This window comes from Gigantopelta aegis, chromosome 5 (assembly GCF_016097555.1).
Source record: "Gigantopelta aegis isolate Gae_Host chromosome 5, Gae_host_genome, whole genome shotgun sequence".
NCBI lineage: Eukaryota > Metazoa > Mollusca > Gastropoda > Neomphalida > Peltospiridae > Gigantopelta > Gigantopelta aegis.
In genome coordinates this window covers 1,317,176-1,339,077 of record NC_054703.1, presented here as the reverse complement: position 1 = coordinate 1,339,077, position 21,902 = coordinate 1,317,176, and the positions used below count along the sequence as shown (strand labels likewise).

Sequence of the window (21,902 nt, the reverse complement as noted above, 5' to 3'; positions counted from 1 at the left end):
GTCAAAATGTTTTTATACAAAGGTTATATCGATTGTTTTGCTTGGCAGTAATGTTTAAAAGCCCACATGTCGCAATATATCAAACTGTGTTTAAGATAAAGACCCTAGACCTAGGGATACGTCTCTTTGCTTGACCACATAAAATGCATTTAGAAGTATTATAAATTATTTGAAAAATAATTCTTAATATTTATTGTTTATTTTATTAAAGGGACATTCCTGAATTTGCTGCATTGTAAGATCTTTCCGACTAATAAAATATTTTATCGATTAAACTTACATATTAAATATATTTTCTTATTTAGAATATCAGTGTCTGTATATTCACTGTCTTTCTGGTCGTCTTAATATTTGTAAGAAGCCCAAACTGGATTTTGTCTTCAAATAATTTCATACGAACGAAAATAATATATTTTAGGAAAGAAAATGAAATTTAACCTAGTACAAATATTAGAACGATCAGAAACACGTTTAATATCCAGCCACTTGTATTTTATGCAGAAAAATATATTTGATATGTAATTATATTCGTTAAAAAGTCTCTGTTAGTCGATAACATCGTAACAATTGTAGCAAACTCAGGATTGTCCCTTTGAGGAACTTGAACTATACCCAGTGGAGTTATACGTGCTTATTTATTTAATACTTTAGTAACTGTAAAGGCGTAGTTATTGTGATAATAATTCTGAATGTAAAATAAATAAAACAGCTAATTCGGGAAATTATATAATTGAAGTAATTATAATAAATGATAACAAGATAACATTTATAAATATATCGACCTGATGATGATAAATACACCTTTTAACAAAATTACTGAAATTCATCGAGGCCTCTGACAATGAATAGTATAATTCATGGACATTTTAATTTAGTTTTAAACAAAAATGTGCATGTTAGTGACTACTTGCACATAAGTCATCCAAATTCTAATACATATACACACCACTGGAAAATTTAGAGGTATTTGATTTGGCAGATCCATTTAAGACACTGTATTTAGTTTTAAGGAGATATGCAGGCTATCCTAGGTTAGATTTTAATTTTATTTCTAATAACTTGAAAATAATAGTAGAAAACGTAACAGTTGATAACTGGCATTGCAAACATGACAAAAACAAACAACAAAAAATAATAAATAAATAAAAACCCAACACTTCAGATACAATTATTGAAGATAAGACCAAAGTTGATTTATCAAAGGAAAATATATAGACGAAAATATACATAATATACCAAAACATTTATTATTAATATATTTTGAGAAAGCTTATCATTCTCTGCCATGGTCTCTTTTATAAAAAATGCTTCAGACGTTTTTAAATGAATAAAAACATTTTAGAAACATTCTGTCTGTTTAACTATTCTCTCTCTCTCTCTCTCTCTCTCTCTCTCTCTCTCTCTCTCTCTCTCTCTCTCTCTCTCTCTCTCTCTCTCTCTCTCTCTCTCTCTCTCTCTCTCTCTCTCTCTCTCTCTCTCTCTCTCTCCCTCCCCCCTCCAATGTTACATATTATTTTAAGCAACTACTAACTGTTCTTTTCTCTGTATAGATGCTTTAAAAATAGAAGTTTCTTTTTTTTTTTTTACCTCGTTGCTGAATGTTCATCTATGGTCTCCATAGTTTTGCAGCACCCACACAAATCATTCACCTTTTGTATCCTCGCTTTTTAACCCCCGAATGTAAGTTAGAGCCCTCGCGTGTCATAAAAGCCACTGATGTTTCAGACGGCAGTTAAAACTGGAATCTAGGTTAATAACCTGCAAGGGACTGGTCAACAGTTCTCGTTCGAGCCAGTGCGCCACAACTGGTGTAACAAAGTTAATGTTTGTTTTGTTTAACGACACCACTAGAGCACATTGATTTATTAATCATCGGCTACTGTATTGCAGACATTTGGTAATTTTGATATATGGTCTTAGAGAGGAAACCCGCTAATTTTATCCATTAGCAGCAAGGGATTTTTTAATGTGCATCATCTCACAGACAGGATAGCACATATCACGGCCTTTGATATACCAGTCGTGGTGCACTGGCTGGAACGAGAAATAGCCCAATGGGCCCACCGACGGGGATCGATCCCAGACCGACCGCTCATCAAGTGAGCGCTTTACCACCGGGCTACATCCCGCCCTTTAAAGAGAATGAATGAATGAATGTATGAATGAATGAATGAATGAGTGAGTGAGTGAGTGAGTGAGTGAGTGAGTGAGTGAGTGAGTGAGTGAGTGAATGAATGAATGTATGAATGTATGAATGAATGAATGAATGAGTGAGTGAGTGAGTGAGTGAGTGAGTGAGTGAGTGAATGAATGAATGTGTGAGTGAGTGAGTGAGTGAGTGAGTGAGTGAGTGAGTGAGTGAGTGAGTGAGTGAGTGAATGAATGTAGGAATGAATCTTCAACGACACCGCGGCACAAAACTGGAGATCGGCTATTAGGTGTCAAATCCCCTTAACGCTAAACGCACCCCCCCTCCACACACACACACACCCTACACACACACACACACACACACACTTTATTTGTGCAAACATGCTGTTAGCTCCCCTCACTTTCAAGGTCACTGTGACGAAATATGATCTACATTATTTCGGTAATAAAAAACATATGTATTAGAACATACTGGTCACGGCTGGCTACATCTACTTCATGAATAAAATGCGACATTATCTGGAAAACGTGACGTACATCTTGAAAGAAACCTACCCAAACTTTCCCCCTGCTGTGGGCGGGACTAAGCCAGTGGTAAAGCGTTCGCTTGATGCGCGGTCGGTCTAGGATCTATCCCCATCGGTGGACCCATTGGGCTATTTCTCGTTCCAGCCAGTGCTCCACAACTGATGGAACAAAAGCACGTGGTATGTACTATCCTGTCTGTGGGATGGCGCATATAAAAGATCCCTTGCTGCTATTCGAAAAGAGTAGCCCATGAAGTGGCGACAGCGGGTTTCCTCTCTCAATATCTGTATGGTCCTCAACCATTTGTCTGACGCCATATATCCGTAAATAAAATGTGTTGAGTGCGTCGTTAAATAAAACATTTCCTTCTTTCCCGGCTGTAACCCATGTAACTGGGGGCCGGATTTAGCTCAGTGGGTTGAGTGCTTGCTTGAGGTGCTTGCGTAGCATAATCGAACCACCTCGGTGGATCCATTCAGCTGGTTGGGTTTTTCTCGTTCCAACCAGTGCACCACAACTGGACAAAGGCCGTGGTTTTCCTGGCTGTGGGAAAGTGCATATAAAAGATGCCTTTCTGCATTAGAATTTTTTTTAGTGGGTTTCCTCTCATGACTCCGACATCCAATAGCCGATGGACCGGCCTCGGTGACGTTGTGGTTAGGCCATCGGTCTACAGGCTGGTAGGTACTGGGTTCGGATCCCAGTCGAGGCATGGGATTTTTAATCCAGATACCGACTCCAAACCCTGAGTGAGTGCTCCGCAAGGCTCAATGGGTAGGTGTAAACCACTTGCACCGACCAGTGATCCATAACCGGTTCAACAAAGGCCATGGTTTGTGCTATCCGGTCTGTGAGAAGCGCAAATAAAAGATCCCTTGCTGTTAATCGGAAAGAGTAGCCTATGTAATGGCGACAGCGGGTTTCCTCTCAAAATCTGTGTGGTCCTTAACTATATGTCTGACGCCATATAACCGTAAATAAAATGTGTTGAGTGCGTCGTTAAATAAAACATTCCTTTCTTTTCAATAGTCGATGTGCTCCACTGGTGTCGTTAAACAACAAACGTGTATGTCACTGTCCTTTACTAAATGGGCGGCACGTAGCCAAGTGTTAAAGCGCTAGCGTGATCGGTCTGGGATCGATCCTCGTCTCATTCCGGCCAGTACATCACGAATGGTATATATCAAAGGTCGTGGTATCATGTCTGTGGGATAGTGCATATAACAAACATCCCTTGCTAGCAATGGAAATATTAGCGGGTTTCCTCTCTAATACGATATGTCAATGTTATCAAATGTTTGACATCCAATAGCTGATGATTAATAAATCAATGTGCTCTAGTAGTGTCATGAAACAAAATAAACTTTAACTTTTAACTCCTTCGCTTGAGGGGCGAGACGTATTCCAGCTTGATGCGCGGTCGGTTTGGGATCGATCCCCGTCAGTAGGCCCATTGGGCTATTTCTCGTTCCAGCCAGTGCTCCACAACTGGTGTAACAAAGGCCGTGGTATGTTCTATCCTGTCTGTGAGATGGTGCATATAAAAAATCCTTTGCTGCTATTTGAATAGAGTAGCCTATGAAGTGGCGACAGCGGGTTTCCTCTCTCAATATATGTGTGGTCCTTAACCATATGTCTGACGCCATATAACCGTAAATAAGATGTGTTGAGTGCGTCATTAAATAAAACATTTCCTTCCTTCCTTCGCTCGATTTTTCCGTAATTGTTAAACCACCATGTGTCGTGTCGTTGCTTGTTGTAGTAGCCATAGTCCGGTTTAGGAAATAGTTCGTCATTAACAAAACAAAATAAAATACAAAATTCTGATACGCTTTTTGAAATCTTTCTTTGATGATCACACGCAGGTTTACCTCTGTAGTATTTGAATAACCCATTGGTTTGAAGTTACTTGTTATATGTAGTACTAACTGATAACAACTGTGCAAATGGTATAGTGTCACTTGTATAACAGCACTGGCTGAAACGAGAAATAGCCCAATGGGCCCACCGACGGGGATCGATCCCGAACCGACCGCGCATCAAGCGAGCGCTCTACCACTGGGCTACGTCCGGGCCCTTAAAGAGGGAAGGGATGTTTTATTTACTAACGCACATTTTTGTTACAGTTATAGGGCGTCGTATATAATATAGTTAAGGACCACATGTTAATGAGTTTATTTGTTTTTTTAACGACACCACTAGAGCACATAGATTTATTAATCATCGGCTGTTGGGAATCAAACAATTGGTAATTGTGGCATACAGTCATAGAGAGGAAAGCCGCTACACTTTTCCATTAGTAGCAAGGAATCTTTTATATATGCACCATCCCACAAACAGGACAGCACATACCAATACCTTTGATATACCAGTCGTGGTGCATTGGCTGGAACATGCATTAATGAGAGAATAAACCCGCTGCTTCCAGGCAATGGGCAACTCTTTTCGATTAATTAGAAGCAGTTGATTTTTAATATGCAGCACCACATGGCCACAGACAGGATACTACATACCACGGCCTTTGTTGCGGAGAACTAACTGGAACGAAAAATACCTCAATGGGTCAAACCGACGGGCGTCAAACCTAGACCGAAAGCGCATCAAAGCGTGCGCTTTACCACTGGGCGACGTCCCACCCTACCCCTTAAAAAGTATTAGAGAAAGGCTGCATATCCCAAGCCGGCCTATACTATATATATGGAAGGAAGGAAATGGTTTATTTAACGACGCACTCAACACATTTTATTTACGGTTATATGGCGTCGGACATATGGTTAAGGACCACACAGATACTGAGGGAGGAAACCCGCTGTCGCCACTTCATGGGTTACTCTTTTCGATTAGCAGCATGGGATCTTTTATATGCACCATCCCATAGACAGGATAGGACATACCACGGCCTTTGGTGTACCAGTCGTGGTGTACTGGCTGGAACGAGAAATAAACCAATAGACCCAATGGCTGGGATCAATCCCAAACCATCCGCGCATCAAGCGAGAGCTTTACAACTGGGCTTCGTCTCGCCCTTTATATTTGGAAGTTTTAGGACAATAGCGATGTACTTGATGCGGAATTTGGCTCAGGTGAAAAGCGTTCGCCTGAGGTGCCTGCGTCGTAGGATCAAAACTCCCAGGAGGCCAAATTGTGTGATTGTTTTTCCACGTCCCAACCAGTGCCCAAAGACTGGTATATCAAAGGTCAAGGTATGTGCTGTCCTGTCCTTGAATAAATGCAATTTAAGATTAACCAAATGTTTGACATCCAATAGCCGATTATTAACATATGAATGTGCTCTAGTGGTGTTGTGAAACAAAACACATTTTAACTGTTGAAACAAGTGATTCTCTAAGTTATAAGAGGATTAAGTTCAGCTAGCCGTTGTTTTGCTAACGTTTGCTAGACCGGGTGTTACGCTAGACATTAAACTGAAAGACCACTCCGAGAACCAGTCCAAATAGTTTGCAAATGTTTAGCAACAAAAGTCTGGCTGAACGTAGACCAGATGTAAATATGGGCGGGGCGTAGCCAATGGTAAAGAGCTCAACTGACGCGCGGTCGGACTCGGGTCAATCTCCGTCGGTGGGTCTATCGGGCTATTTCTCGTTCCACCCAGTGCACCACGACTGGTATATCAAAGGAAGTTGTATGTGCCATCCTGTCTAATTTTAAAATGTAGCAGGTTTCCTCTCTATGACTGTGTCAAAATGACCATATGTTTGACATCCAATAGACGATGATTAAAAAATCAATGTGCTCTAGTGGTGTCGTTAAACAAAACAAACTTTGTTTTAGATGTGGATAGTTTAGGTTTGACTGTATAATAGATGGTATCATATTCGAAGTTTGAACGTACACCTCTTGTGTTGTTAAGTTGTTAACTGATATCGTAGGTCAAATGATACGCTCTAGTTCTGTTGATTAATGGATAATTGTTAAAACTCGACACCAAGGTCAAGGGGCGGTTCCATTTTGACAAGCATTAGAAGATTCAAGGTCCTGGAGGAAAATTTTGTTAATAAACGCAAATAATTTTCTTTTAGCTGGCTTCTATTTCTGAATATGATAGATGATGTATATGGAGAGGGAGAGAAACAAAAGTAGAGAGAGAGAGAGAGAGAGAGAGAGAGAGAGAGAGAGAGAGAGAGAGAGAGACAGAGAGAGAGACAGAGAGAGAGACAGAGAGAGAGATATATTCACACACACACACACACACACACACACACACACACACACACACACACACACACACAACACAGCGTCAAAGAGAGACAGAGAGGGGTGTTCCTTTTGGAACGGGACATCTCTATAGGTTCTACAAGTCTCTTGTGGAAAATGTTTTATTTAACGACGCACTCAACACATTTCATTTACGGTTATATGGCGTCGGATATATTATGATTAAGGACCACACGGATACTAAGCGTGGAAACCCGTTGTCGCCACTTCATGGGCTACTCTTCTTCGATTAGCAGCAATGGATCATCTATATGCACCATCCCACATACAGGATAGCACATACCACGGCCTTTCATACACCAGTCGTGATGCACTGGTTGGAGCGAGAAATACTAATACCTAATATGAATAAATGTTGTTATCTAGATTCAGGCATTTCCGTTTAATTCGGACAAAAAAGCAGCCTATTCCCAAACAAAAATGGGAGCCCGTATGCGTATGGAGGAGAGAGACAGAGAGAGAGAGAGAGAGAGAGAGAGAGAGAGAGAGAGAGAGAGAGAGAGAGAGAGAGAGAGAGAGAGAGAGAGAGAGAGAGAGAGAGACAGCGACAGAGAGAGAGACACAGCGACAGAGAGAGAGAGAGAGAGAGAGAGAGAGAGAGAGCGACAGAGAGAGAGAGAGCGACAGAGAGAGAGAGAGAGAGAGAGAGAGAGAGAGAGAGACAGAGAGAGAGAGATTCAGACACACACACACACACACACACACACACACACACACACACACACACACACACACACACCAGTCGTGATGCACTGGCTGGAGCGAGAAATACTAATAGCTAATATGAATAAATGTTGTTATCTAGACTCAGGCATTTCCGTTTAATTCGGGCAAAAAAGCAGCCTATCCCCAAACAAAAATGGGAGCCCGTATGCCTATGGAGAAGAAACCCGCTCCGGTCACGGCATGGGCTGCTCTTTAGAATATGCAGTATCCCAAAGACAGCATTGTACATAACTATAATGGCCTTTGTTACACCATTTGTGCAGCACTGATGAAACGAGACGTAGCCCAATGGAACCATCGACGGGAATCGATCCCAGATCGATGGCACACCAGATGTTCACTTTATCGCGGGTCTACGCCCCGCCCCCTTGCTTTTCTCATTCACAAACTACATCAATGAGTTTGTTTTTGTTTTGTTTTTGTTTAACGACACCACTAGAGAACACACTGATTAACTGACCATCGGCTGTTGGAAGAAGAAGAAGTTTGTTTTGTTTAACGACACCACTAGAGAACACACTGATTAACTGACCATCGGCTATTGGAAGAAGAAGAAGTTTGTTTTGTGTAACGACACCACATTGATATATTAATCATCGGCTATTGAATGTCAAACACTTGATAATTCTGACTCGTAGTCATTAGAGGAAACTTGTAACATGTTTCCTAATGCAGCAAGGGATCTTATATATGCACTTTCCAGGTGCACTGGTTGGAACGAGAAAAACAACAACAACAACAATCAGTTGAATGGATCCACCGAAATGGTTTCAGATCAATGAAGATGTGTTTAACGATAACTCAACACATTTTAAATTACGTCTATTCTGGGTCTAACATGGAAAGAAAGAAAGAAAGGAAATGTTTTATTTAACGACGCACTCAGCACATTTTATTTACGGTTATATGGCGTCGGACATATGGTTAAGAACCACACAGATATTGGCTGGAGCGAGAAATAGCCCAACGGACCCACCGACTAAGATCGATCCCAAACCGACCGCGCATCAAGCGAGCGCTTTACCACTGGGCTACGTCTCGCCCCTCGGTGTAACATGGTGTTATTTCGACTCTTTGTCGAGACAAAGAGAGGAAACCCGCTCCGGCCACACAAACAGACCACCTCTATCGAAACAGTAGCAATGGATCTTTTTAAATCGTTTATATTCACTTTGCAACAGACAGGACAGTACTTACCACACTTGTCTTGGCGGGATTTTAACTCAGTTGGTTGAGTGCTCTCGTGAGGTGATTGCTTTGCAGGAATGAACCACCTCGGTGGATCCATTCAGCTGATTGGGTTTTTCTCGTTCCAACCAGTTCACCACAACTGGTCAAAGGCCTTGGTATGTGCGTTCATGTCTGTGGGAAAGTGCATATAAAAGATCCCTTGCTACATTAAGAAAAATGTAGCGGATTTCCTCTGATGACTACGAGTCAGAAATATCAAATGTTTGACAGTGGCTCTAGTGGTGTCGTTAAACAAAACAAACTCTTTTTTTTACACTTGTCGGGATGTGGATACACAAAACTACTCATATCGAAATAGCAGCAAGGGGTCCTTTTAAATTATTTTTATTTCCACTTTCCATCACACAGGACAGTACATACCACGGACACTGACGTATGCCACTATTCTGGACGTGGGTAAAACCAGAGTCCTTCGACGAGGATCGATCCTGTGACCCAGTAAAACTAATGACCATCCTTGTCACGTCACGCTCCACATGCTTGACAACGAAATGCCATTAAAAGATAACATTGTGTTTATATTCTATTTAAAGAACAACAACTGGAAAACGTTTTACTGTGATTCTATACATTGTATATAGATTTTAAAACCACACTTGATAAACAGTCTGTGAGTTAAAGTCGCTCTGTCATGGATGGTTGACCTAATTAATGACCTAACAAAGTATTATCTTAAAATATATACATTTGATTTGTCGCTAAAAGTACTTTATTTAACCATCTACATAACTACCATAAACAAATAATTACTGATATTTTGTAAAAATAATTGAATTATGTCAACGGTCCATAATTCAGGAAAAAATAACGGCTATTTGGAGCGAAGAGGTGTGACGTATTATTTTTGTAGTCACGTGATGGGCAACCCCCCGAAAAACTGAAATGTCAAAACAATTTGCCATTTGTAACGAGAACGCTTGACCGTCCTATGCGACGTAGGGTAAATCGGAAAAAAAACAATGAAAATAAGTTATAAAGAGATATATAAACATACTGAATGATAATAAGCTTATACATTATTTTATTTTAGCAACAGAAGCATTTTAAACGGCGACGATTCGAAAAGTTAGGCCTTTGCATGCACAGATAAATTTATCGTTTGTTCGCGGCAAAATCTAAACACCTAATCACCGCATTCATTTTTCAGTTCGTCAAATGTATTATTATATAAATATGCCATAACCCCATGGGTAATTCAAAATGGCTTGGAATAGGAATTACTACATTTTTAAAGAATACTGTGTACTAGACGGTGTTTATATACGAAGTGGCTATATATACGACGGCCGTGTATATGGCCTCCGCTAACGAGGGCTGCCTATAAACACAGCAAAAATGTATATAGGCGGTAAATAAATATTTGATTGATCCATATTGCCGAACCACTTGGAACAAGAGGAATACATACTAAGTACAAACAGGGGAATGGGGATTGAATATGAATCTAGCGTACCCTTTTGTGTACGTTTTCCATAGACACCTACCCAATGTTTTTGCCGGAAAAATATTTGTTGGTATGGCGCTATGAAATTAAATATTTACAATGTGTTTTCTGAATGCAACAGCAGTGGATAGAGGGTATGGGGGCCTCCCCAAAAAAATAATAAGCGTTAGGTGTAGGGTTAGGGTTATGAAAATCACACAGTAATAATAAAGAGTCATTAATTTTGTCAAGGTTAACTTAAAAAATTTGCAATACAATTTGGGTATGGCGCCATACCCATTTTACCCTGCTACCCTATATGAATAGCGTAATATTGCCCTGCAGTACTATAATAATAATAATAATAATAATAATAATAATAATAATAATAATAATTATTATTATTATTATTATTATTATTATTATTATTATATATGAATGAATGAATACATATAAATAAATAAAATTATCAGCTTCTGAGATTATCTGAAAAATAAAATACACACCAACTACGGACAGTACACAAACTAACAGCGGGGGCTTGTAACTGGAAACAATCGGAAGGAAGCGTATTATCTGTTCGCTGCTTGACCGGCCTCGGTGGCGTCGTGGTTAGGCCATCGGTCTACAGGCTGGTAGGTACCGGTTTCGGATCCCAGTCGAGGCATGGGATTTTTAATCCAGATACCGACTCCAAACCCTGAGTGAGTGCTCCGCAAGGCTCAATGGGTAGGTGTAAACTACTTGCACCGACCAGTGATCCATAACTGGTTCAACAAACGCCATGGTTTGTGCTATCCTGCCTGTGGGAAGCGCAAATAAAAGATCCCTTGCTGCTAATCGGAAAGAGTAGCCCATGTAGTGGCGACAGCGGGTTTCCTCTCAAAATCTGTGTGGTCCTTAACCATATGTATGACGCCATATAACTGTAAATAAAATGTGTTGATGGTCTTTCTGTTCGCTGCTTGAGAATTATACTGCTCTATCGACGAAATTGGGTCAAATGGAATTATGGATATCATTGGAAAGCTGACATTATAATCTTGAAGATGAAACCGGTTTCAGGTGCAAACTGTTACTTGTAATAAAGATATTAACGGCATTATTTTGTTCTATCTCAAAATAATCACTCGATCCTAATGTTAAACTGTTCTATCTTAACTGACCAGTCATATGTTAACAAACATGACATCTGACACCAAAATCCTTTGATGATGGTAAGTTCAGAACCGGTCATCTTAATCTATTGAAATCAGGTACAAATATATCTCCAAGAACATGTTTATTGTGTTTGTAACCAAAATGGAATGTCGAAGTAAACACATGCAAAGTTTCATTACAATGTATTCAGAATATAAATTGTCATTCGCACCCCTTGGATCCTCTACTGAAATGTCATTGACTTGTTCCCGCGTCATGACGAGTTTACTGTTGTTGTAGACAAGTGTATTGATTGCAATCCTAGATAGGTTTGTAACAAATTCCCCCGATTGTTCGATTCATGTGTCACACAAAACAGAAACTCTATCACGCTCACTGCATTGAAAGCGTTTATCGGCAGATCTAGAGTCCAAATTATTCAGCAAAATATTTGTGAACCAGGGTTCTCTTCAATTCAGGAAGTAGATAATCTCCACAGCAAAATTGAAGGAAAAGACATTAAAGGTCAAAGAGCACTATAGCCCATTGAGTTTTGTTCGTTTATTTAAACAAGTCGGTAGACAGCCTATGGTAATCATTCAAATGAAAGCCAACATGTTCTTAGATTATCAGTCTATATCAAAATGCCTAAAGTTTCATGATATACCCTTCACAAAATTGAAAATGATCAGTATTTCATCTCAGAAACCCAAAGTAGCACATTTTATGGTGAGGAAGATAAAGGTAATCTTCGACAAAAAGCAAGAAACCAAAACATTAAGTTCTAACTCCCAACCCCGTCTGTGTTAAAACCGATTCCACAGTTAAGAAAAGACAAAATCATAAATCCATGCTTAAATTCATACCGTTAGATAACAAGGCATACATGCAGTCCACCCTACATGTATAGTTACAGTCACAATTATAGGTACAGTTAGTTAAAGTTGCAGTTGCAGTTTCAGCTGCAGATGAAGCTATAGTTGAAGTTTACAGTTACATTTACGTTTACAGTTATAGTTACAGTTGTACCTACCACCGTCTAAATCATGATTCTCTTATTTACTACAGTCGAGATTACATGTACATGTTGTAGTTGTTTACCATCGGATCCCTTTTCTTCTGCATGTAAAAAAAAAATTCTATTTGTTACATGGATATAATTTAATAAAAAATATTTGATCTTTACGAAATATGTTTTCACTTACTGGAAGCTGCAGGATAAAGAAAATGTGAAATTTTCATTGACTATTCCACTTTATAACAAACCTATGGGCAAATCTATTGTAAAGCAGATAAAACAGCATAATGTACTGCGTAAGTTTCATTTGTTGTAATTATTATGTTCTATCTCAAAGTCTTATTTTGTTGTTATGGAGTATTTACTAATATTTTGTCGAGTTTTATATGCCCAATTGACAGTGTTCAAGTTAAAAATACATACGATATACCTGCTGCCTTGTAATAAAAGCTTATTTAGTAATACCAACACCTCAAACTTTCAAACTCAATTTCCCAACATTTCGAAAAAGTGCAGATAGAACAAAATAATTCTTAAGCAGCGTGTTTTCGAACCGTCAATGTACCATTATTGTTACAGATAAGCATAATTAATAACTATGTTTCGGGAACAGTACTAACAGTTTAGATAGTTTCGCAGATCGGTACGGTTAGAGAACATTATGTTGTGTATTAAGCAAATATGATTGTGCCACAATGTTTTTTGCCTAGGCAGGCACATACCCATCTCCTTGTACAGGCAATTTTTTTTTGTGATACATTTTTCGGGGAACATATCTCGATTCCTCACCATAAACTTCGCTCACCTCCGTGTAGATCTCCTCCCCATGCTAAAATCCCTGCACACGCGTCTGCAGTGGTACTGTGTAAGGAGCTCCGTAAAAAAAACCCACCCAAAAAAACAAACAAACAAACAAAAACAAACAACAAACAAATTAAACAACAAAATAACCCTCGCTCCCCACTCATCCCCCCAAAATAAATAAAATAAAAATAAATAATAATAATAATCGCTTGCTCAATCCCATGCTTAAGCAAATTTGGTTTTCTGTTGTTTTTTCCCCCGATAATTGTCCGGCGGAGCGTGTCACCCCCTATAAACGTTGCTCACCTCAGTCTAGACACCACCCCACACCACCCCCACCCCCACCCCCGCTAAAATTCCTGCAAACGCGCCCGTAGTGGTCCTGTGTACGATAGCTCCGTAAAAAAAAAACCTAAAAAAAAAAATAATAAAAAAAAATAAACAAAACAAATAATAATAATAAACAAAAATCGTGAGTTTATGTTCCAACTATTTATTATTTTATTTCAGCGTATTCGCCGTGTTTTTGTTGGGGGTTTTGTTTGTTTGTTTGTTTGTCGTTTTTTTGTTTGTTAGTTGTTGTGTTTTTTGTGTGTTTTTTTGTTGTTTTTTGTGGGGGTTTTTGTGGGGTTTTTTTTTTTTTTTTTGGGGGGGGGGGGGGGGGGTGTTGTCAAAAAATAATATATTTTAAATTATTTTGAAGTCTCTACGGCGGCCGTGCACTGTATATACAATTCAAAGGTACTTTACACGGCTGTCGTATATATAGCCTCATCAATACTCGGTTTTGTCGTACGTTTCGGACTCCTAATAAAAGAGTTCCAATTTTTAGAAATTAAGCTGCTCACAGGTTGTCATGGGATTCCCTCAATCATGGTTCAATTAAAATGTTTTGTGCAATACAATAGCGAGGTGTGGTATTCCAAATTAATGTAATTGTCATTTATAATCCATATTTAGAGAAATAAGGCCCACTAAATCTGTGATTGAGCGCCTTTAAGTATCTTAATGGCTGAAGAGAGCGAAATTAGCACGTATTTTTAAAAGTGTTCAAATATATTTCTATAAGCTTTTATGGTGATGTTTTCGCGTGTGTGCGTGTGGTGGGGGGTTTTGTGGGCGTTTTATTATTTTTTTTTTTTTTTTTTTTTTTTTTATTCTTTGTGATAAATGTTACTGGTGCAGCACTCTAGCAATAACAGTTAAGTTGTTAGTTTATATATAAGAAAACATTAGAAAGAAAGAAAGAAAGAAAGAAATGTTTTATTTAACGACGCACTCAACACATTTTATTTACGGTTATATGGCGTCAGACATATGGTTATGGACCACACAGATTTTGAGAGGAAACCCGCTGTCGCCACTACATGGGCTACTCTTTCCGATTAGCAGCAAGGGATCTTTTATTTGCGCTTCCCACAGGCAGGATAGCACAAACCACGGCCTTTGTTGAACCAATTATGGATCACTGGTCGGTGCAAGTGGTTTACACCTACCCACTGAGCCTTGCGGAGCACTCACTCGGGGTTTGGAGTCTGTATCTGGATTAAAAATCCCATGCCTCGACTAGGATCCGAACCCAGTACCTACCAGCCTGTAGACCGATGGCCTAACCACGACGCCATCGAGGCCGGTAAGAAAACATTAGATTTTGGAACATAGATTACGGTCACTGCACTGCGCTAAAGTACTCGCTTGATGCGTGGTCGGTCTGAGATCGATCCCCATCTGTGGGCCCATTGAGCTATTTCTCGCTTCAGTCAGTTCACCACGACTGGTATATCAAAGACCGTGGTATGTGCTATCCTGTTTATTGTGATGGTGCATATTAAAGATCCCTTGCTACTAATGAAAACATGTAGCGGATTTCCTCTCTAAGACTCTATGTCAGAATAACAAAATAGCTAATGTCCAATAGCCGATGATTAATAAATCCATGTAGGGGCACAGTGAATCAGAGCTATTTTGGTATCACTGCCTTGAGGGAATCCTGAGATGATGTCATCACTTTATGTGTTTGGGGTATACCCATGCACGAATTGTCAGTTTGAGACTTTGAAAAATCTACAGAACAAAATAACAAGGGGAAGTATGTTTTTATGTGTCAAAAGTAAATTTCACAACTTAAGATTTGTGTGCCATATCTTGTAGATCATCCACAAGTATTAAACCAGTTATGATGTATTATTTAGAGTGTCTGTTTGTGATATTACTGAAGGGGTGTTTCCTTCAAACTAAAGCAGCACGTGAGCTTATGAGGTAGTTTAGGTTAATGAGTGCATATGGGGCACAGTGAATCGGGGCACAATGAATCACTACTTGTGTGATTCACTGTGCCCCGCATGAAAATAATATGTTCGTCAAAAGCCCATACACCTTTTTAATTAAGGTAACAAGGATTGGAAACAATCAATGGTGTTGTCTGCTTGTAAAAGTTTAGAAATTAAAGTGTTTAGAAGTGTCCTCGTCATGACTTACTGGCACACTTTGAGGGAATCAACAAAATCATAAATGCTCTGCCCCCATTTGTACTGGGCATTTCCGAAGTGAGAGAGAGAGATGCCTTATTTAACGGCTCTCTCGCCACATATTATTTACTGTTATATGGCGTCAGGCATATGGTTAAGTACCATTCTGATAGTGAGAAAGGAAACCTGCTGCGCCACATGGGCTACTGTTTCCGATTAGTAGCAAGGGATCTTTTATATGCACATTCCAATAGACAGGATAACACATACTATGGCCCTTGATGCACTAGTTGTGCAGCACTGGCTGGAACGAGAAATAGCTCAATGGGTCCACCATGTAGAATTGATACGACCACCCACCACACCATGAGCGAACACTCTACCGCTGAGCTACGTCCTACTCCCTTTCCTAAGTGCAGGCAAATAATGTGGACAATAGGCCTACAGTTATTTTATCTATCTACCATGAACCAGCCTATGTGGGATCTGTTACTATGTTTAAAGTTTACATAAATGTAAATCAAGCAAATTAAGTGAATGCCATTCATGTTAAAGGGACACACCCTAGTTACGGCTATTTGTTAACCATTACGGCGTTGATTTTCGCTATTAAACCCATTTTTTCACAAATAAAATTGCACTTTACTTACATTTTATTATTTAGAATACACATTTCCATTCACCTGAAGTGCTTTTTGGTAATCCTGGTAATCCTGATGTTTGTAAAACCACGAAATGCATTTTTTGTATTTCTTAAAAAACAGCGCGCACTCGAGAAAAAACCGTTAAGCAAGCGAGGTCCAATCTATTTTTAGAGGGAATCTTCCTGTGTAAACGTCACAGACGTTGGTATACCACGTGACCGTTACCATTTTGGTTCGGTTTGTTTTCTCATGCACGGTTCGCGCAATCAACATCCGATTTGTTGTTGTTTGCTTGTTGTTCATTTGTGAGATTTTTCTTCACAATTCGTGAACATTTTCAGTAACAATAAAGTTCAGACAAGTAAGTGTCTCAATACAAAACGTTACAAACCCTTAAAACCAATAATTTTGCTAAGTCTTACGATATCTGGAGAGGGGATACAACCCAATCTAATTAAAATTAGCTCCACTATTACATGTGGATCTAACACCAGCCAGTTGGAGCTCATGTCCACCAATCAAAACCTTACTTGCAGAATCCGGCCAGTGATTTAAAAATAATTTGAAAACATTCCGAATTATCCTGAGGGTATACGACATGTTTCTTACGATATCTGGAGAGGGGATACAACCAGGACAGAACAGTTGGAACATGTCCAGGAGAGGTGAAAGGAACGCACCCCAAGTCTGTGCGCACTCTGTGAAATTTGTCGTGACGTAGGCATTGTTGTGCTTCGAGCGACATCTACCGGTGACATCAGAATACTAACTTTCAAAATTATTTCAAGCAATTGGGACATGGGGATTCCCATGGTATTTATCGATATAAAGCCTGCTTTTTCACTCCATTTGATAAAAACGTGATCTAAGTGTGTTACAGGTTTGTAGATTAACCAAATTATAATTTATTTTCGCTGGATGGAACTAGGGCGTGCGGCTTTAATGAGTGATTCACTGTGCCCTGGAAGCTTATTCACTGTACCCCGGTACTGGGGCACGGTGAATCATTTTGAATTGAAAAAACAAATCGTCTCTCACCAAAAAGATAAGGGAGTTAGCAAGGAGCTGCTGGCTTGTGTTTATACACAACATCCCCCTATTATATATGCAACATATAATGGAAACTCCATTACAACCAGGAAGAAGAAAACTGGCAAAATCATTTTTCTGATTCACTGTGCCCCGGTTTCCCCTACTTTAGTGGTGTCGTTAAACGTTTTTCTTTCTTTTTTTCGTTACTCAGGGGAGAATAATTTCCGGAACGTATGCAGGAATTTTAGGTGTGTGTGTAGGGGTGGGGTGGTGGGGTGGGGGGAGGGGGTTAGACAGTTTATACGGTCCACCGACGGTGATCGGTCCCATACCGACGACCGCGCACCAAGCGAGCGTTTTACCACTCGGCTACGTCTCGTCCCCCATACAAATATCGTCTAAAGCAAATATTTGAAAATATTTATTTGTTATTTCGACTGCAATGGTGAATTTGTGTATAAATGTACCTGTGTGCTGAATGCTCGTTTATGGATTCCATGGTAATCGTCGGGTTTCCACTTACAGTACGATCACAACAGCTGCACTTTATCTCCTCGCTCCTAAATTCCCCCACGTCGAGAGTGACGTGTCGCGTCCCTTCGATTTAAGAAAGTCGTTACAGTTGAACCAGCATTAACCGGGCCTGTTGAATCTTTGGACCACTGAACCTTCGGACCATTGAACCTTCGGACCATTGAAACCATTGAACCTACGGACCATTGAACTTTCGGACTATAGAGCTGTAGCAATTTCACAAAACATCGTATGTTTCACTCTGAGACTAGAAGTTATACCGGGCATACATTTACAAGTGTTTGGTATCCATTTCACGACCGGCCTCGGTGGCGTCGTGGTTGAGCCATCGGACATACAGGCATACTGTCACAGACCACTGACTTATCTAATGGTCTAACAAAGTATTACCTGAACAAAAGTAATTTGATTTGTCCTTAAATGTACTTTATTCAACCATCTTCATAACAACCATATTCCATTTATTAATGATATTTTGTACAAATAATTGAATTATGGCAATGGTCCATAATTCAAAAACTAAAATTGCCGAGAGGGTTGACATGGATTTTACTCCATCATGGTTCAGTTAAGATGATGCGATAGCTAGATTTGGTTTCGAACAATTAATGTAATTTTTATTTATTATTCATTTTTAGATAAATAAGGTCCTTAAATCCGTGACAGTATGCCTTAAGGCTGGTAGGTACAGGGTTCGCAGCCCGGTACCGGCTCCCACCCAGAGCGTGTTTTAACGACTCAATGGGTAGGTGTTAGACCACTACATCCTCTTCTTCTTCTTCTTCTTCTTCTCTCTCTCTCTCTCTCTCTCTCTCTCTCTCTCTCTCTCTCTCTCTCTCTCTCTCTCTCTCTCTCTCTCTCTCTCTCTCTCTCTCTCTCTCTCTCTCTCTCTCTCTCTCTCTCTCTCTCTCTCTCTCTCTCTCTCTCTCTCTCTCTCACTACAGGCCAGATAGCTGAGGCGTGTGCCCAGGACAGTGTGTTTGAACCAACCATAAATGGATATAAGTACGAAAATAAGTTGGAATGAAAAAAATTAAAATGAATCAATTTGAAGGCCAGGGCTCGCGAGTGTATTTAAAAAGGGGAGGGGGTAGGGCACTGTCAGTGTGATTTGAAAGTGTGTGTGTGTGTGTGTGTGTGTGTGTGTGTGTGTGTGTGTGTGTGTCTGATAGCTCAGTCTGATAGCTCGGGTGGGGGGGGGGGAGGGGGGAGGGACATTTAATGGCCCAAAGAGTCTGGATCTATTGGAAAGTTTTTCGGGCACGTTTTGAATTATAGGTTTTCAAATATGGCATTGAACTCACTGACAGCGGAAAGTGGAGGACCAAGGTATCCTTGAGCCTCCTGTTCCGCCGCCCCTGGCGGTTAGTTAACTGAGTAATAAATGTAACTTTATATAACTTAATTAAAAATTGACCGCAATTATGTTTTTGGTTCATGCAAGTATGAACCGTAAAAATAATGTGCATGCTGTATGACTCCGCGTAGTGGGTCATACAAAAGTGTGCACAGATCAGGCCCTCTTAAGGGTCCCTATGGGCAACCTAGGGAGACATCTCAACACCAACTAGGTCCCAGTAACGAGCTACTCTCGGCATACTAAGTTCAAAAACATATATAGCTCCCCCTTTCCATTTCTGCGAACCGGTCAAAAATTATCCACATTTCCTTCAATTGCGCACCTTTTTCCCTATTCCTTAGCACCAAAACCATCCCTACCTCCCCCCGCCTGTTATCGAGTTCAGACGTGCTGCTGGTACTCACTTGCACTTGCAGGTGGTCTCTTCTCCCACCCACCACGACCCTTTTCTGTTCTGGGCGGAGGAGCCGACCTAGGCCGGCACCAATACCCATGACAGGCGTGCACTAAAACAATTTGCTCTGACCGTGCACGTTAAGCCCTCTGACATGTCCTGACCTTTTCGGTTCATACTTGCATGAACCAAAATATAATTGCTGTCAAATCTTATAATTAAATTTATTTGCATATTTTAAAAATACATGACTGAATTTATTTTGTTTAGCTTTAAATACGCCTATAGTATTGTTTGTGTAAACGTCGATAGATATTTGTACATCAATATGATTGTATAGGATCCTAAAAATATTTTACTTCTGCCAAAAGCCATCTCTCCAGATAATATTAAAGTTAAAGTTTATTGTGTTTAACGACACAATTACAATACATGGATTTATTAAGCATCTGGTATTGGATGTCAAACATTTCGTAATTTTGACATATTGACTTAGAGAGGAAACCAGCTATATTTCCCATCAGTAGCAAGTTATCTTTTATATGAAACATCCCACAGAGAGGATAACACATACCACGGCCTTTGATATACCAGTCGTGGTGCACTGCTTGGAACGAGAAATAGCTCAATGGGTCCACAGACGGGGATCGACCCAAGACTGACCGCGCATCAGGTGACCACTTTACTATTGGCTGTAGTGACGCTCCTAGACAGCATCAAACGCGTTTAAAGAAAATAAGAAAGAAATGTTTTTTATTTAACGACGCACTCAACACATTTTATTTACGGTTATATGGCGTCAGACATATGGTCGAGGACCACACAGATTTTGAGAGGAAACCCACTGTCGCCACTTCATGGGCTACTCTTTCCGATTAGCAGCAAGGGATCTTTTATTTGTGCTTCCCACAGGCAGGATAGCACAAACCATGGCCTTTGTTGAACCAGTTATGGATCACTGGTCGGTGCAAGTGGTTTACACCTACCTATTGAGCCTTGCGGAGCACTCACTCAGGGTTTGGAGTTGGTATCTGGATTAAAAATCCCATGCCTCGACTGGGATCCGAACCCAGCATCTACCAGCCTGTAGACCGACAAACGCGTTCAAAGAATCACAATACATTTTTTTTCCTTAGATACTAAATAATTTATCAAACAACTGAGAACATTGTCCGAAGTACTACGTTTACAGGATATTAAACGAGCTTCTATTTCGTATCATGTTTATGTTATAATTATACCTTTGAGACTTTTTATTAATTTTCTAAAATCTGATATCATAAATTTGTGTTTAAAGGCATATTGTCACAGACCACTGACCTATTTAATGGTCTAACAAAGTATTACATGAACAAAAATTATTTCATTTGTCCCTAAATGTACTTTATTCAACCATCTTCATAACCACCATACTCCATTTATTAATTATATTTTGTAAAAATAATTGAATTATGGCAATGGTCCATAATTCAAAAACTAAAATTGCCGAGAGGGTTCACATGGATTTCACTCAATCATGGTTCAGTTAAGGTGATGCGATAGCTGGATTTAGTTTCCAACACTAAAGGTCCTTAAATCCGTGACAGTATGCCTTTAATACTAATAAAACAATATATTCATATATGTAGAATTAAAAAGGTACTACCAATTATAAAAACATGCTTAGAACATATTAAGTCGTACAAACACTTAGAACTGTGTTCATTATAGCTGCACTCCACAGCAAAAAGAAAGAAACGTTTTATTTAACGACGCACTCAACACATTTTATTTACGGTTATATGACGTCGGAATACTCCACCAAAAGCTTCCAGAATAAGAAAAAGATGGGAAAATATTGGCCAGGCTTTATAGTCATAGGTATATCTTACGATATTTGTGTATGTATACTTTTTTTTTCTCTCACATATATATTGTAATTATAACCACATTGTATGTGTGCACTATGTGAATGCAAGATCAAATCAAAATGAAAAATGTAAAAAAAATTATACCCCGAGTAAAATAATGTTTATCTGTCACGAGCTTCAGCGAGTGACAATGAAAATTATTTCAAGAGGGACATAAACATGATAGAAAATGGTAGCGATTTTAATATCCTATTTATTACCAGGTCAGGTCAGGTCATAGGGTTTTACGTGCACATTCAGAACAAGCTGTTGTAGCGCACGCCTGTTATGGGCACAAGAGCCG

General features: G+C 39.6%; 1 protein-coding gene across 2 annotated transcripts in view; it reads right to left on the bottom strand.

The window, feature by feature from the left end:
• LOC121373502 overlaps window positions 1-17,988 on the bottom strand; it is a 73,128-nt gene extending 55,140 nt beyond the window's left edge. The window contains exon 1 of one of the 2 annotated variants that reach the window (XM_041500172.1): window positions 17,889-17,988. In XM_041500172.1, the coding sequence (XP_041356106.1) occupies window positions 17,889-17,920 (32 nt within the window). In that variant the 5' untranslated portion in view covers window positions 17,921-17,988. Of the gene's footprint in view, window positions 1-1,587; window positions 1,711-17,888 lie in introns of those variants that run through there. The other variant, XM_041500171.1, reaches the window with a different exon arrangement.
• Between the last annotated feature and the right edge of the window lie 3,914 nt (window positions 17,989-21,902).